Genomic DNA, 14,601 nt, shown 5'->3' with positions numbered 1-14,601 from the left:
CACACACACACACACACACACACACACACACACACACACGCAAACAAAAAGGTTTAGCAGTAAAGGATATGTGCAAAAACACACACTCTGATTGTGACGAATGAAATAGAAGTTAGGGAAACCAGAAGAGCAGCTTCTAGGAAAAGAAAGAGATAGACCAAGAGTAAAGGAAAGGGAGAGGCCGTCCATCTGGGACCTACACTGGGGAGCTGCTTCCTCTGCCTCCACGGGACTCTGCGGGGCGTTGCTTTCTGTGGGCTCAATGGGAGGGGAGGACAGAGTGGGGGGTAGGACAAGCTGTGGTGGTTCCTGCAACGTGGTGCGCCGAGGTTTGGGTGGCGCTGGTTGATCAGCGGCTCCTGTGGGAGAAACGGCATGAAAGGCAAGGCAGGCAACTGATGGTCATGTGGGTAATAAAAAAAAGAGGAATGTGGCACAAACATATTATCAAACTGAAAGCAGCACAGAAAACATTATGTAATCATCAAGATCTTTGTTGTTCCATGTATCCTGGCAACGTCTCGGCTGTGTTTTTGTGCTCCACTTCTTAAGTGACTGCTTGTTGATCAAACAGTTTCCTTCATCCTCTGATTGTTTTTGGTGATGAAGTTTAAATTTCTGCGAGCAGAACTTCCATCTTTGTCTGCAGAGCCACTGAGGTCATCAGTGCTAAAGGTGCAGTAAGCTGCTCTTGTGTTAACAGCACACTCATCTGTAATGTTTTGCCATTGTTCCTGTGGAATTTCACATTTCATGGACTTTACTTGACTACTGTCTGTAGTGGAGGGCCAAACCTCGGCAACAAAGGCCTGTTGAATATCAGCTGAAGTTTCAGGAGAAGTGACGGCAACAGCAGGTTTGTAGCTCCCTTTCAGTTTAGATAAATCCTGTAAGAACTTGAATAAAAATAAATGTGTGCCAGGAGCGGTTTTATTTCTTTGCTGCATACTAACGCCGTTACCAGTCACAGTCAATATGACATTTAGAATTTATACATTTAAATAAATCTGGCAGATTTGGGTTTAATCGGACGTAACTGCTAGCGTACCGCTTTGGAACTAGATGCCTATGTTTGCAGAGCAGCAAAATATAAAAGCTTTACTACCATAGTCAGAGGCGGCACAGCTACAGGTGATGACAAGCAGTGATAGAAAGTAGCATTATGTGGATGTTCAAATGTCACATGTGATTATTACTGAAGGGGTAAATCCTACATTCTGTTTTAGCATTCAATAGCACACCCCAATATTTCCTCTATATTTCATGCAGGCTACTAATTGACTTGATTAAAAAAACAACAAGAGGCAGTAAAGAGGACTTGAATACGGATGTGTAATATGTGCAGACTACGTACGATACGCAAAGCTGATGCGAACAGAAGTGTAGACTGATGAATGGGACAAAGTCAATCTAGATAACATATTGGGTTTTAGCGGGAAAAGCACAATTACTGTAAAACAGCATTGTTGAAATATATCTACCGTAACATCCTTATAAGGCTAACGATGCATCAGCGTGCTGTGTCTCAGGCGCTGTTGGTTTGATACTTTATCTGTTTACTCTGAAACAGCAACACTGGATCTCACACACGATCGAATCCTCTGTTCCTGTTCATTAAACTCTAAAAATTACCCAGAGCTGATTTGTCAAGCAATTTGATCTCTGTTCTTTTCCCCGGCATATCATTGTTGCTGTTATTACTAAATAGCCGCATGATTAATGTGGACAACGTCTGGAAAACACAATCAAATTGTCAATATCAACCAGTGGAGGAACCACTCATTTACATTTACCCTGACTTTCCTACTTCAAGCTGAAGCGGTAGTGGAAAGAATATTTGCCTTTTCTACAGAAGCATGTTTTAATATCATTTACGTTTTAAGCTCTACACTACAAGAGAGTTTGAAGAGCTGAGGCAAATACAATTAACTAATATCAGACACCAGAAGCAAGCACTAGACACAAGCAATAGTATGAAACCAAGCTTCAAATGATTACCAAAGAGTATTGCTGTATTAAAGCATTACTTTTAGTGGAATAGTGTGAAGCTCCGCCTCTATTTATATAGAATCAGAGATCTTCATCATCACAAACCTTCCCAAAGCAAATGCCAGACAGTTTGACATACGCATCAACTTTGCTTAAATGAAAGGCTAAACATTATCTACATAACTAAGAGACTGAATCAAACCTACATGAAAGAAAGACCCACGGAAACCTGAGAAATGAACTGTGTACACTTCTATCTCTGCCTACACAAGCACGAGGGCACCACCCTACGCTGTACGTGCAGGGTTTAGCTTCTCTAGCCCTAACAGGTGTACTAGCTATTCAGCCACTGCCAAATATGTACGCTTCATGTACAACTAAGAAAGTCGACTTTATAGTCACTGCATTTGAAAAGTTGATGTTGAGGTTGTGTGCAGGACTACATGGACTGTTAGAGAGACTGTGGCTTTGGGAATGAAAATATTTTTACGACAAATAGCCATTTGAACTCTGAATGAGTACTTTCTCTCACATTGTAAAGGGAAGTAAGGAAGACTGGAGGAAAAAGGGAGAGTCAAAGAAAAGAAAAGAGAGATGGTGTTGCACAGTCAGCAGTGTTAGGAGAAGAGGAAAAAAAAAAAGAGAAGCTCTCCTGACAAATGCAATAACCTCCTCATACTTTCATCTGCCTGTCCATCATCTCCTCTCCTTAAACCCCTCTAGTCCCCTTGTTTCTACCTCGCTATACGCTGCCAAAACCTTCCCATGCTCCTTTCCCTGAACTCCATTCTGGTACCCTCACCTTCCTCATCCCCCTTTTTTTCTGAGGTCTACTACTCTCTCATCTCTGCCCCCGTCAGACACGGCAGCCCTCTGCTGCAATCTGACTTTGCCCCAGAGAAAGATCGAGGTTGTAGTGAGATCAATACAAGGCCAGCCATAGTTCAAGTAGATCTTGCTTAAATCTATGATGGATCCGTCTGCCTTTGCACCTGCCAGCTTTGAAGGTTTGTTTGAGTGGCTGCATGCATACGAGAGAGAGAGGGAGAAATAACGAGGGGATAGAGAAAGAGAGAGAGAGAGAGAGAAAGAAGAAAAAAGAGAGAAAGATAAGAAGAACCTGAGGGATTGATAAGTGCAGGCAAGAGACAAGGACTGTATTGTCTCATAGGCTATGATGAAAACCAGCTCCACTCGTTCCTGTACCTCAACCATGACACACACACACGCACACACACGCACACACACACACACGCACACACACACACACACACACACACACACACACACACACACACACACACACACACACACACGCACGCACGCACACACACACACACACACACAAAGTCTTTCACCTGGTTATGTGTACGTCATTCTTGACAGCTTAAGTTTCAGAGGTTGCAGCAATGTGACAGCTCATTTTTCCCAGAGCAGACAATCACTCACTTTCTCTGTAAAATAAACTTATACAGGCAACTTCAGACTCTTTAACACACGGAGAAAGTGTTCAGCGTCACTGTGCTCAACTGCCAGGTTCACTTCCATGGCTTTTTTAAACTCTGTGTCAGGTGCTAGTTTTGGAGTGTCTGTTATGCCGTTGCGTAGATAGTTACCCATTGCGCTGTGTCTGTTGTTCTCAACGTCATCCGGTTTCAGGTTTAGGGCCAACTCGGTCTCCAACCCGGAGGTGCTGGCTGAGGTCGCCTCCTGATTCAATTTGGCAGCTGTGCTGCTTTGGCAGGTGGAGGGATCGGCCTTTACCGATCCCTCCACCTTGTGGCCGGAGCTTTTCACAGCGGGCTGGACCCGCACAGACCCGCTCGCTGTGCTGCTGGTGAGGGTGCTGCAGTAAGAAGCAGCCTGGTCGAGGTCAGCGTCCAAGTCGTCGAGGTTGTGGCTCAGTTCAGAGCTGGAATCCTGGACAGACAGGCTCTCGGTGGTGCTGCTGCTTGGTGTCGGGGAACTGGGGGTCGGGCTGGCAGCGCACACAGGTGAAGGGTTTACTGTTGTTTTCGAGGGCACTGGTTTCACCGTTTGCGCTACCACAGCGGCAGCAGAGACGGTGTTTGACTGAACCGCCTTGCTACAGAAGGCTGGGGTGGGTGTGTCGGTAGCGGGGCTATCAGGGGTGGGAGAGGCAGAGGTCGAAGTGTCGTCGGGGTCTGGGGAGATGGAAGCTGGGGTGGGAGGAGGGGCCGGGGCCTTTCTTTTCCTCTGCTGGCTTTCTGAGCCGAGGCCCGTCTGATGGAAAATAAATAAAGGAGAAGGAGACGGTAGAAAGTTAATTTATCTGAGCACCTTGTGCATTTGTCTGTGTGTGCGTGTGTGTGGTCCAACCATAAATCAGTCTGTCAACCAGAACTGTAGTTGAGGTTACTACTGAGTAATTAAATCAAGTGGAGCTCTGGCAGGCGTCTGAGTCTTAAAACCCCTCAGAGTGCCAAAATTCCTTTTAAATTATCCTACAAGACATAAAACATCTGGCAGCGACACAGTTATTTTGATGCCGAGGTGTTGTTATAGTAGATATTGAAACTTTAAGTGTATATTACTGTGTTTCTCAAAATACTTGAAATAGACATCAACCATGATTCAGATGTCATAGCCTCGTAAAACTGAATTGCTGATCACTTCAGGGGTGAAGTCACAGCTCAGCTATTAGCAAAATGATGCAATGTCTTCTGTGTGCAAACACAAAAGAAATACATTGAGCAACTCTGTCTCTTCCTGTTTCCATTCTCCAACACTCAGTTCAATTCAGTTCAAACACGATTGCTGGCATGATGCAACTTGAGCCACTGAGGCAAGAAGTCAATGATCGGGAAAATACAAAATGACATCAAGTGACATTTGGCTCAGTGGGAAGAAGTTCAATGGAAATCTGCCAATGGGTGTTTCAAAACGTTAACACTGCTTTCTGTTTTTCAAAATGATTGAGGAGCATTTTTTTTAGAAGCTGGCAGTGGCCTTAGTGTAGGCCATTTCTGACGTACTGTATGTGTATGTATATGTATGAGCGTGTCAGGGATAATAATAGCGGCTGAACTGTCTCACCACTGAGGTCAACAACATCCTAACAGAAGACTGGAAGACAGTTAGTGTGTGTGTGTGTCATAATGAACGTGTGTGATGTATGATGAAAAGAGTTTTATGTTAAATGTCTTAACAATGTGTGTGTGGAAGGGGGGGTAGAAGAGGCTAGCTAAGGATAAGGAGACACTTGGCTGACCCACTTCCATTGTCGTCTACTTTGTCCTACTAACCCACATACATTGAATGTTTAGAAGTTAGGTTAGAGGAATCACAGTAGGATGACATATTGGCAGTAGCAAGTTCTTACATTTTAATGTTTATAATTTGTCCTTGACAAATGACTTAAATGATTAATGAACCATCAACCCAAAGCAACAAAAGGCAGACAAAGGATATTCACTCACTGCTTTCTAATTTTAATCGCCAACAGATCAGTGATTAGTTACCGCTCTAAGATTGCGATACATCCTGATTATCGGTTTGCTGCAAATCCACACGTTTAGAGGAATCCTACCTACAGTTCACTACAGCCAGCACAACCTACGGATGTATAGTACACATTTACATGTGTCGCATTACATTACTGTGAAGAGTAGTCATGTTGATAGTAGGCATCTGTATGACGGAGGCCAAATTCAATAACAGCACAAGAGTAAATGAGGTAAAAAAAAAAAAAACACGTTTTCTAACACTAATGCACAATAATTCAGATTGTTGTTTTCCATGCAAATCTTGTGTATATTCTGACTGTCAGAATATATAAGATGTAATACAACGTGTGTTATATTAGATCTTTTTGTCATTATATTAAGGCCCTTTTGACGATGTATGTAAAATGTACATTGCCCTACGAGAGCCAGAGCAACTGCTGTTTTCAACTGGAGCACAAATTAACAAAAACAGCAGTTCAATAGGAAGGATGAAGGAGTAGGATAAGAGATGAACAGAGGAAGGGCTGCTCCCAACTGATCCAGATAAAAAAAAGAAATGTTGTTCCTGCAGAATACGTGGAGAGATGCAGTAGATTCATTTGGCAAAAGGGTAAAAATTACTACTACTCTCCTTCTTTGCTCTCTTGTTCCCTCACAGATTCTTATTTGAACGAAGCTTAACCTATCTAACCACAAATAAAACAGGCGCTAGCTGTGATAAAAACCAGCAGCTGACCTTCTTTCGTGATGATGTTAAGTGGGGTGCGTGAACTCATCGGCTGAAGCTGTGAACAGTCGACAAGTGTTGTAAAAGAGACAAAACAGAGGGTGCGCAGCAGAAGAAAAGCTCATATGGAGGGGTAATAATATAAAGAAAAGACAGACGGATGACAAAACAAAGAAGAAAAACAGACGCAGAGAAAGGAAAATCCTTACTGAACACAGATCCAGTAGCAACTTGTGTTTTGTCTGGCTGATTAAACCGGAGCTGTGCATGAGAGCAGATTAAAGTTAGCTACCGTTGTAGACAATTATACGTGACTGATGGATGGCTGTGAAAAACAAGCCTCCCTCTGCTGCCAACTCTCTACTTTCACACAGTGACAGATCATCAGGAAGAAGAAGAAAAAAAAAAAAAGAAAAGGCTAGCCAGCTCGATCAATCAAGAAGCCACACAGACAACAGGCAGGAATGCAGCACGTACAAAAACAAATCCATGCAGATGCAGAAAACTCTGTGGACAGTAACGGGCAGAATGTTTAACACACACGCACAACTGAGTACATATAATGCATGACACACACACACACACATGTCCAGACAGCCGTAGTTTAGACTAAACTGAGTGCTTATTGATTAAAATACTGAAACTATACTTCTGTCTCTCGCAGTAAGGCAAACTGCCATCAGTCAGATCTGATCAGCAATCACATGGTGTCAGAGCTGCCCTTGGGCAAACCTTTGTCAGATCTGACAGCTGGATTTCCCTCGAGAAATGTAATCGCAAACAACTGTAACAGTGCAACTGCCAGCATGGTTCATTCGTGTTCTTCCAAGTGAGAAATATTTTTAATTCCCCACATCCTGGTTTCACAGCAAACAGATGTGATGTAAGTTATGACTTTTTTTCTTTTTTTTCTTTGTCTGGCTCGGATCTCCCTCTCCTGGCTTTAGGTTGCACAATAAAACAAGAGATGTTTCTGTATTAAAAGTCTATTGAAAAGCCTTTGTTCCAGCTCTATATACATGTAATACTGCCGATTACCTAATTTCTGGGCAGTCCAGGGAGATTAATCCGGTGAGTGTTGTACAAAGGCAAGTTAAATTTGCTTTGTCATTTGGTGACAGGAGTTCAAAAAATGTCGGTTAAATGAAAAATAGGAGCAGAGAAAAGTGAAAGTCTGTAATAAGCTGCAGGTTAAACATTTGTAACCTTTTCTCACAGACTGCCTGCTTACTGCCACTGATCTCACTGCTGCTTCACCCTCTGAACTCCGACGCCGCTCGTTCCCTGTTGTACTTTTCTCCCATCGTGTCTTGATAGGTGAGGGTGGTGCTGAGGGCATGCCAACCACATTTCATGCACTACTGCATTTTGGAAATATGATCCCAAAGCTTATACATAGTTAATGTTGCACGGCTAGAATAAACTCCCACTTATATAAGACCTGATGTTGCCTTACTTTGACTCTCTGTGACCCTCCAAGTCACTCAGTTTCTCTCTTTTGGTCTGTATCGCTCTCTCTCTCATTCTCTGTTGCGTCAGTTGCCTGTCTTTATCTTTCAGTCTCCCTGCACACACACAACACACACGGGCACAAGTGCACTCAGGAAGCACCTTCTGTTACTGAGCATTGAAGCAGAAAGCTCAGAATTTCTCTGAACTTCTTTTTCCACAAGAGGCAAAGTAGACACGGCTTTCTTTCCAAACCACAATATCAGATTGCCTATCACCGCTGGAACAAACAACAAGGTTGTGTTTCTCTGCACTCGATGTTCCAAAACATAATTTAAATCAGTGCTGCTCGCGTAACGACAGACACAGATTGTTGTTTGCGAAGCTGGAGAAAGAAAACTGTAAAGCTCTCTTGACTCCGGCATGAGGAAACATCCGATTCTCCTGCGGTCGAAGATGGCGGTACACTCTTCCTGGAATGCTGCGTCATCTGTTTTTTTAGTGCCATGAGTGCTATTCACATTCTCATTACTGTATAAAGCAACTGGTCCCTCGGACATCAAGAAGGCCGACGATCTACTTCCATTACTGCAAAATGAAATGAGAGCGTAAATAGAGACGGTAAAGTTTCTGTTTCAACGCCCTGAAAGCAATCCATATTGCGCAAAAAATGTGATAACTACCACGTATGAAAGTATGAAATACAATGCTGTGACTGAAATGGTTACTCACTCTGGTTAGTAAAAAATATATATACACACACACACACACACACACACAAATACTGTGAAACATGTACAACGACACCAACATAACATACCAACATGTTAATCTCATCCAAACTACTCAAGTAAGTATTTAAAGAAATTAAACATGAGCCCACCAACATATGGAAAATAAAAGCAAAGACTGCAAGAGTGAAATGTTATATATAGCAAAAATAAAATCTTAAATTGATCATTTGTGATCCACAGTCGACCATAAAGAGATTTGTTAGATAATGTTAATTCTAACTATGATTTAAATGACTGCCCTGAGTATTCTCTGCTTCTCCAAAGTCCATCTGACGCATTTAGCTTCATTATAACAATCTCATCACCCTTATAGCTCATGATATGATGTCGGTGTCTATTACTGAGTCTTGTACGTCACGATTAGTTGACCACCTATAGCTTGTTCGGCTCAGAGGGGAGGTCCACAATGAGGACAGCCCTCATGGAGAGCCGTCCTCAAGTGATCTGCTATCGTGTGCCTAACCCTGCTCTATCACAAGCACACACATTCTCTCAGCACACCTGTACATCTATTAAACTATTAAATCATAAACGTATAGCTCGGCATCTAGACATGCTGCCGTGGTGCGATTGACGTGTATAATTGACGTGTATAATTGCTCCACAGATCCGAGTCACGCAGAGCTGTTGAATGCCAATGCCCCCGATGAACCGTCCTGAGAAAACCCGGCTGCTATAATTCCCCTCACCTGTCATGAAACCTGTCATTTTTAATCAAAACACAGGCCTGGCACGCTGCCAACACCTCACACCTCTTGGCTGTCCTCGGATCACACTGGCTAATTACAGAGTCCCTTCTTGTGGAACAACATCAAACCATCAATCAATCATTTTCTCTTTCCATCCATCCATTCATCTATTAATCAATAGGGTGACAGCTTAAATGTTTTAAGAAATGTACATTAAACAGACATGTTGCTATTCGGTTGTTCTTGTATATAAGATATACGTTACGTGTGACTTGTTGACTATATAAGGCTGTTATATACTATATATATATATATATACTGTTGAGAGACGAGCGGGACGCATCGACAGCCTGTCTTCAATCTCTCAACCCGAGGAAACGGAGAGGCGGTATGGCACCGCAGTATGGCCATACATGAATATACATGAGACAGACAGGGACATGGAGAAATCTATTATTAGACCAGTCATCAAGTCCTCAGATGACCTTCCCTACTGTGAAGCTGCTCTTGTGAGACAGTGGTGTCTCAGTACTTCTGCTCTGGTGTCTATAATCTGGTGGACGGATGAAGTATCTGCGCAGCTACAATTTTCCGTAGTACTAAAAACAATCACGGCAGCTGTAAGGGGCTTCTTAATAGAGTCACAATGCACTGCAAAAAGAAAAGAGCAAACGGCTACAATTTAGTTGAAATGAATCCCATAAAGCAGGAGTCACTAATAGGCTGGACCCAGACGCCGTTGAATCTGGACCCTGGACTTATAACCGATAGATATTTGGGAATTTAAAATTTTGACGGAGTGCTTCAGAGTCACTTAACACCTGAATGAACTGAATTTAAAGCTGCAGGACAATTCAGTTCAATTCAAGTTCAAAGTACTTTATTTTAAGATGAACATTTTTCAAAAGCTTTCTGTTATGAATTTTTGTTATTTTGAAATCCAGCCCTTATTGTAATTGAAATGAGAGAAGAACATTTATTTATTATTAGATTATTTACTATTTATAATTCATCCAGTTAAATTTGAAAACTGATGATGAATATTGTTGAGATATGATTCAATTGAACTTTCTTTATTTGATTTGACAGTCAGTTGTTGACTACATACAGACCTTAATACAACTGCTGGCTACTTCTATAATTATGGAACTAAATGACAGAGCAAGTTAGACATTATTGTGATGTTCCGGACCTTTGCATGAGGAAGTTCTCTGTAACCGGACCTTGTTGAATATTTATTGAATACCCTTCAGAATTTCGGCTGATAATCAAAACTAGCCATATTTATACGTTTATGAAATGGTCCACTGGCAGCTACATGTTAAACTTACTCTACCATTATTACCAAGTTCAGCAGGCAGACAATGGAATATTTTGATTCAGCTGAAGTCCACCCAAATTAGATTAAAGATGGCCTCTTCAGGAATGAATTATGATCCGTGTGCTTTTGTGGCATTATTGAATTACCGTCTACTTATTAAGAACAAAAGATCCGATCATCCAAGCTTGTTTTTGCACTTTCATTGATTTACTATTCTCACCATAAATGTCTCAGAAGGTTTTCCTGCTCCTCCACGCTCAGTTCAGTTTTGCTAATTAAGCAATAGCTATAAGGAGAAGAACACCATGCTCCCTGCCGTCGTGAGAACTAAATTTCCTCTCGATAACATCCAGCAATAACACTCGCTTCTCGAAAAAAACAAAGCTTATTATCGGAGGGAGGGAGGAAGGATGTTGGTTGCTAAACACCATTTCCCAGCATGCTGCCATAACACTATAATGAGACTGCAGGGAGCCCTTGCTTTAATGCAGACGATACAGGTCACTCTGACCGTGAGGAGCTGATCAGGCCAAAACACCCGAAGGAAAAGCTGCGTCAAACAGATTGCAGCTTTCAGATTTACTACTTCGGGTCACTCCTGAGAGCGGAGGGATTTTGATATGTTACATAACTGGACCGCTCCTAAGTAGAAAAATGAAAGAATGTGTCATTATTATAATCCCAATTACACATTGTTTGAGAGTGTATGTGTGTATGAAGAAGGTCTTCATACAATAATCCATTTATTTCTGTATGTAATTTGTTGTGTGTGAGTTTGTGAGATTTTGTGTTCGTCCTGCAGGTGTGAATTAGTGTTTTCACCGCACTGGATGTACTGTATATAAGGTTTTACACGCAATTTAGAACCCGGCTTTATGTTATGACGTAAAGCACTGAAATAATCCATGAAGGCTCTGTTACTAGTATGCATCATCTCATCAATGTGTCTAAATCTGACCAACACACAGCTCTTTAAATCTCCTCACCTCATAGCCCTCAAAGCTAGCGTGTCCCATGGTGGGTGTTGGGGCTCCGGGTAGCGCTGGGGCCCTCCTCTTCTTGGCCTCAGCCTTGGGAGACATCCTGGGTAGGTTCATGACGGACTGAGACTGGCCTAAGGTGCTGGGCCGGTCTTCGACGCTGGGGACCCCTGACGCGGTGGACAGACCCTGTGGGTGATGTCAAAATAAAGAGGGCGAGGTAAGTCTGACAAATATGGATGCAAGTGTACACATGAACAAACATGTAAATGTAGGCGATTTAAGGACACTTCGCTTCCAATCTCAAGTAAGTCAGACACATGACCACTGAGTGTGAGGCGTATGAATTGGTCATGTTGCTGTCGTGCCACCCATAACTGAAATGCCTTGAAGGATTCCCTTTAGTAATCTCTGCCTCTCCAAAGGCTATTGGAATTATTTGGCTTTGTTATAACAATAGCATTATCCTTATAGCTTATATTATGATGTCAATCATATTATATATCAATTACTATGTCTTGTGAGTCACAATAATCCTAAAAAACTAAAAGAATACAGATCAGAAGCCCAACAAAATGTAACTGAAAACTGTTACATAGTAAGATATCCTGACAGGGCTCATATCACTGGTTCTGTCGATTTCAAGGGTTGATTTTATGGTTAAAAGGGACAGCTATCATAAGCATTTATATGCATATACTATGCATGCGATCAACATTTCTGAAGGCCTAATCCATTCTGTAGTCACAACAATTATTGCAACATTCATTTGACAAAGTTGAAAGTGCATCCGCATTTTTCAAAGGGTGGCTGCTTCTGACCAAAACATTGGAACAAAATAAAATAACTGATCAAAGGGAGCCCAAAGTGCTCCTGAAGATCTGAATGTCCCCGTGGCTCAGCTTGGTACAGAGCTTTAGCACAACGGGGGGAACCAAACCATGACTCACACCCCCGTGATCTAAGAAAAGAACCGTGTTTAAAAGCAGATTAATTGATGCGTTCAGACAATGCCTGGATAAGGCAAAGAAATCAGAGCAAACAAAAAAAAAGGAAGTTCAGGTCATTAGAATTAATTGGACCCAAGGTTAGAACATCTCACAGTGGGGAGGGATGGGAAACGAACAGGGGAAAAAGGCCTTGAGTAGAGCAGCAGGCATGTCTGCAGCTTTTTTCACATTGGGGACATTTCACATACAGTATGTGTGTACAAATATGTTTATATTAATTTAATTGTTACAGCATGCAAAATAATATTCTGGTGTAGTGTTGCCTTGCACTGAACTTAAAGAGATAGTGTTGCACGATATGTTCGTACTGTTGAGCGAGGACACCACGTTCACCAGATAAATCTCACCTCTAACCATTTGTGAAAACACAAAATAACAAAATATCCAAACACTTTGGCCCTTGTGTTAAAAACTTAAAGTGACACCTGGTATATCTGTGATTCACAAAAACAAACATTACAGAAACAAATGGCTCAAAAGAATACATTCAAGCACATTAACACAGTACAAAAAGAAAATGGCTAAAACTAAAATATGAAATAAAAGTATTTTTCCCTGTGCTGTGTGACAGAGGTAAGAGCAGGGTAAGGAGGAGGTGATCTAGATGGCATCTAGATGGCATATTTTAGACCGACTGAACAGAAAAAGAGCTGCTGAAGGACGTGACAGATTGATGTGATTTCTATTTGGAATCCTAAACGAAGAGGAGCTCGCTTTCACCTTTCCAAAATCTAACGTTCAAAGCAGAAAATTCACATGAACTCTGTGTGACTTTTTCACCTGCTCTCTTCTACTCCTTCCCTCTGGTAAACAATCTGAAATCTGTCAAAACAGTGGGAGAGGAAAAGGGAGCTGGAACAAACGTGCCACAGCATTTTGGGGGGGGGGGGGGGGGGGGCAATTCACAGAGTCCTCCTCATCATTACAAAGCGCATATTTTTAAAACGAGCGTATTGAACTTCTGCAGAACTTCTTCATAAGCATACGGTATTTCTGGGGAATGCTTTTTAGCGCTTATATGACTGATCCTAATACAAATCACACATGCAAATGCAAAAATCTCTTGCGGTCTATAGAAATATCAGAATCACTCCCTACTAATCAGAGTTAGTCTAACTTCAGCGTAGACGACAACTTCTCCTCCAAAGCAAATGAATGGCAACTCGCGGTTGTTCTGTATATTAAGAAGACTTACACGCTGAGCTAAATACAAACGATAATACAGAAAAGATCAACATTTTCGCTCTTTGACAAGTTGCTTCAGGAACAACTCCTGACTGAAAAGCAATGTTTCACTGCCCTCTATGGTTGAAACTTGAAAGTCAGTTTCACCCCTGATGGGTGTGGTCAGAAGTATGAACTTGTATACCTGTAACCACACCCAACAGTGAGGTCATGGTGTCAAAGGACCACCGGAAGTCATCAAAGACGAGACTACCAGTCAAGTTACTTTTCAAACACAAGCACATTTATATATTTAGTACTACAATGACAATGTACTACAATGTGAATTGTAAGAGCACGTTTTAAATGTGGGATCTGCACCGTGGTGTAGTGTCTAGCATTGTCGCCTCACAGCAAGAGGCACCTGGGTGCACTGCCCCTCCGTGTGGAGTCCGCATGTTCTCACCGTGTCAGGGTGGGTATCTCCGGGTTTACCGGCTTCCTCCCACTTGGGTTAATTGCCCGTAGGCGTGAGTGTGAGCGTGAATACGTCAGACCTGTGCCATACTTTAATATCTATGAACCTAAATTCATCTGCGCTTGGAGTAATGATGTTAAAGTATTAATGCCGCAGAGAAGCTGTGAGGCTCCCAAATTGTGTAATTGCATGTCTTTGCTGTGATGGGAGGATGAGGAGGTTGGAGCAGATAGGATGAGTTTCAAAAAGTGTTCTACTCAAACACCTAAAAGCTGGCCCACATCCCTGCCTCTTTGAGAATGTTGGTTATGGCCAATATGCTGCTCTGAGATACTTGATAAGTATGAGCCAATCAAAAGTAAACTAACATGATCAGCAAAAAAACAACAAGCACATTTTCCCTTTATAAGTGAGCTTGCTTCAGAAGCAGCACTGCCCCATAACATGATGCTATCTAAACATGTTAGTGTTTTAAGACCACACACCCACACACACACACACACACACACACACACACACACACACACACACAC

General features: G+C 42.1%; 1 protein-coding gene across 7 annotated transcripts in view; it reads right to left on the bottom strand.

Moving 5' to 3' along the window:
- The window catches only part of cobl (cordon-bleu WH2 repeat protein), a 46,281-nt gene that overhangs the window by 11,349 nt on the left and 20,331 nt on the right, over positions 1-14,601 (bottom strand). For 5 of the 7 annotated variants that reach the window (XM_031873716.1, XM_031873715.1, XM_031873720.1 and 2 more), the window contains 3 exons: positions 11,423-11,605; positions 3,606-4,233; positions 201-359 (listed from right to left, as the gene is read on the bottom strand). In XM_031873716.1, the coding sequence (XP_031729576.1) occupies positions 201-359; positions 3,606-4,233; positions 11,423-11,605 (970 nt within the window). The remainder of the gene's footprint in view (positions 1-200; positions 360-3,605; positions 4,234-11,422; positions 11,606-14,601) is intronic. The other 2 variants (XM_031873718.1, XM_031873721.1) reach the window with 2 other exon arrangements.

This window comes from Anarrhichthys ocellatus, unplaced genomic scaffold (assembly GCF_004355925.1).
Source record: "Anarrhichthys ocellatus isolate YVR2014 unplaced genomic scaffold, GSC_Weel_1.0 scaffold74, whole genome shotgun sequence".
NCBI classification, from domain to species: Eukaryota; Metazoa; Chordata; class Actinopteri; order Perciformes; family Anarhichadidae; genus Anarrhichthys; species Anarrhichthys ocellatus.
The sequence above is the reverse complement of the archived record's forward strand: the minus strand, read 5'-3'. Positions and strand labels throughout refer to the sequence as shown.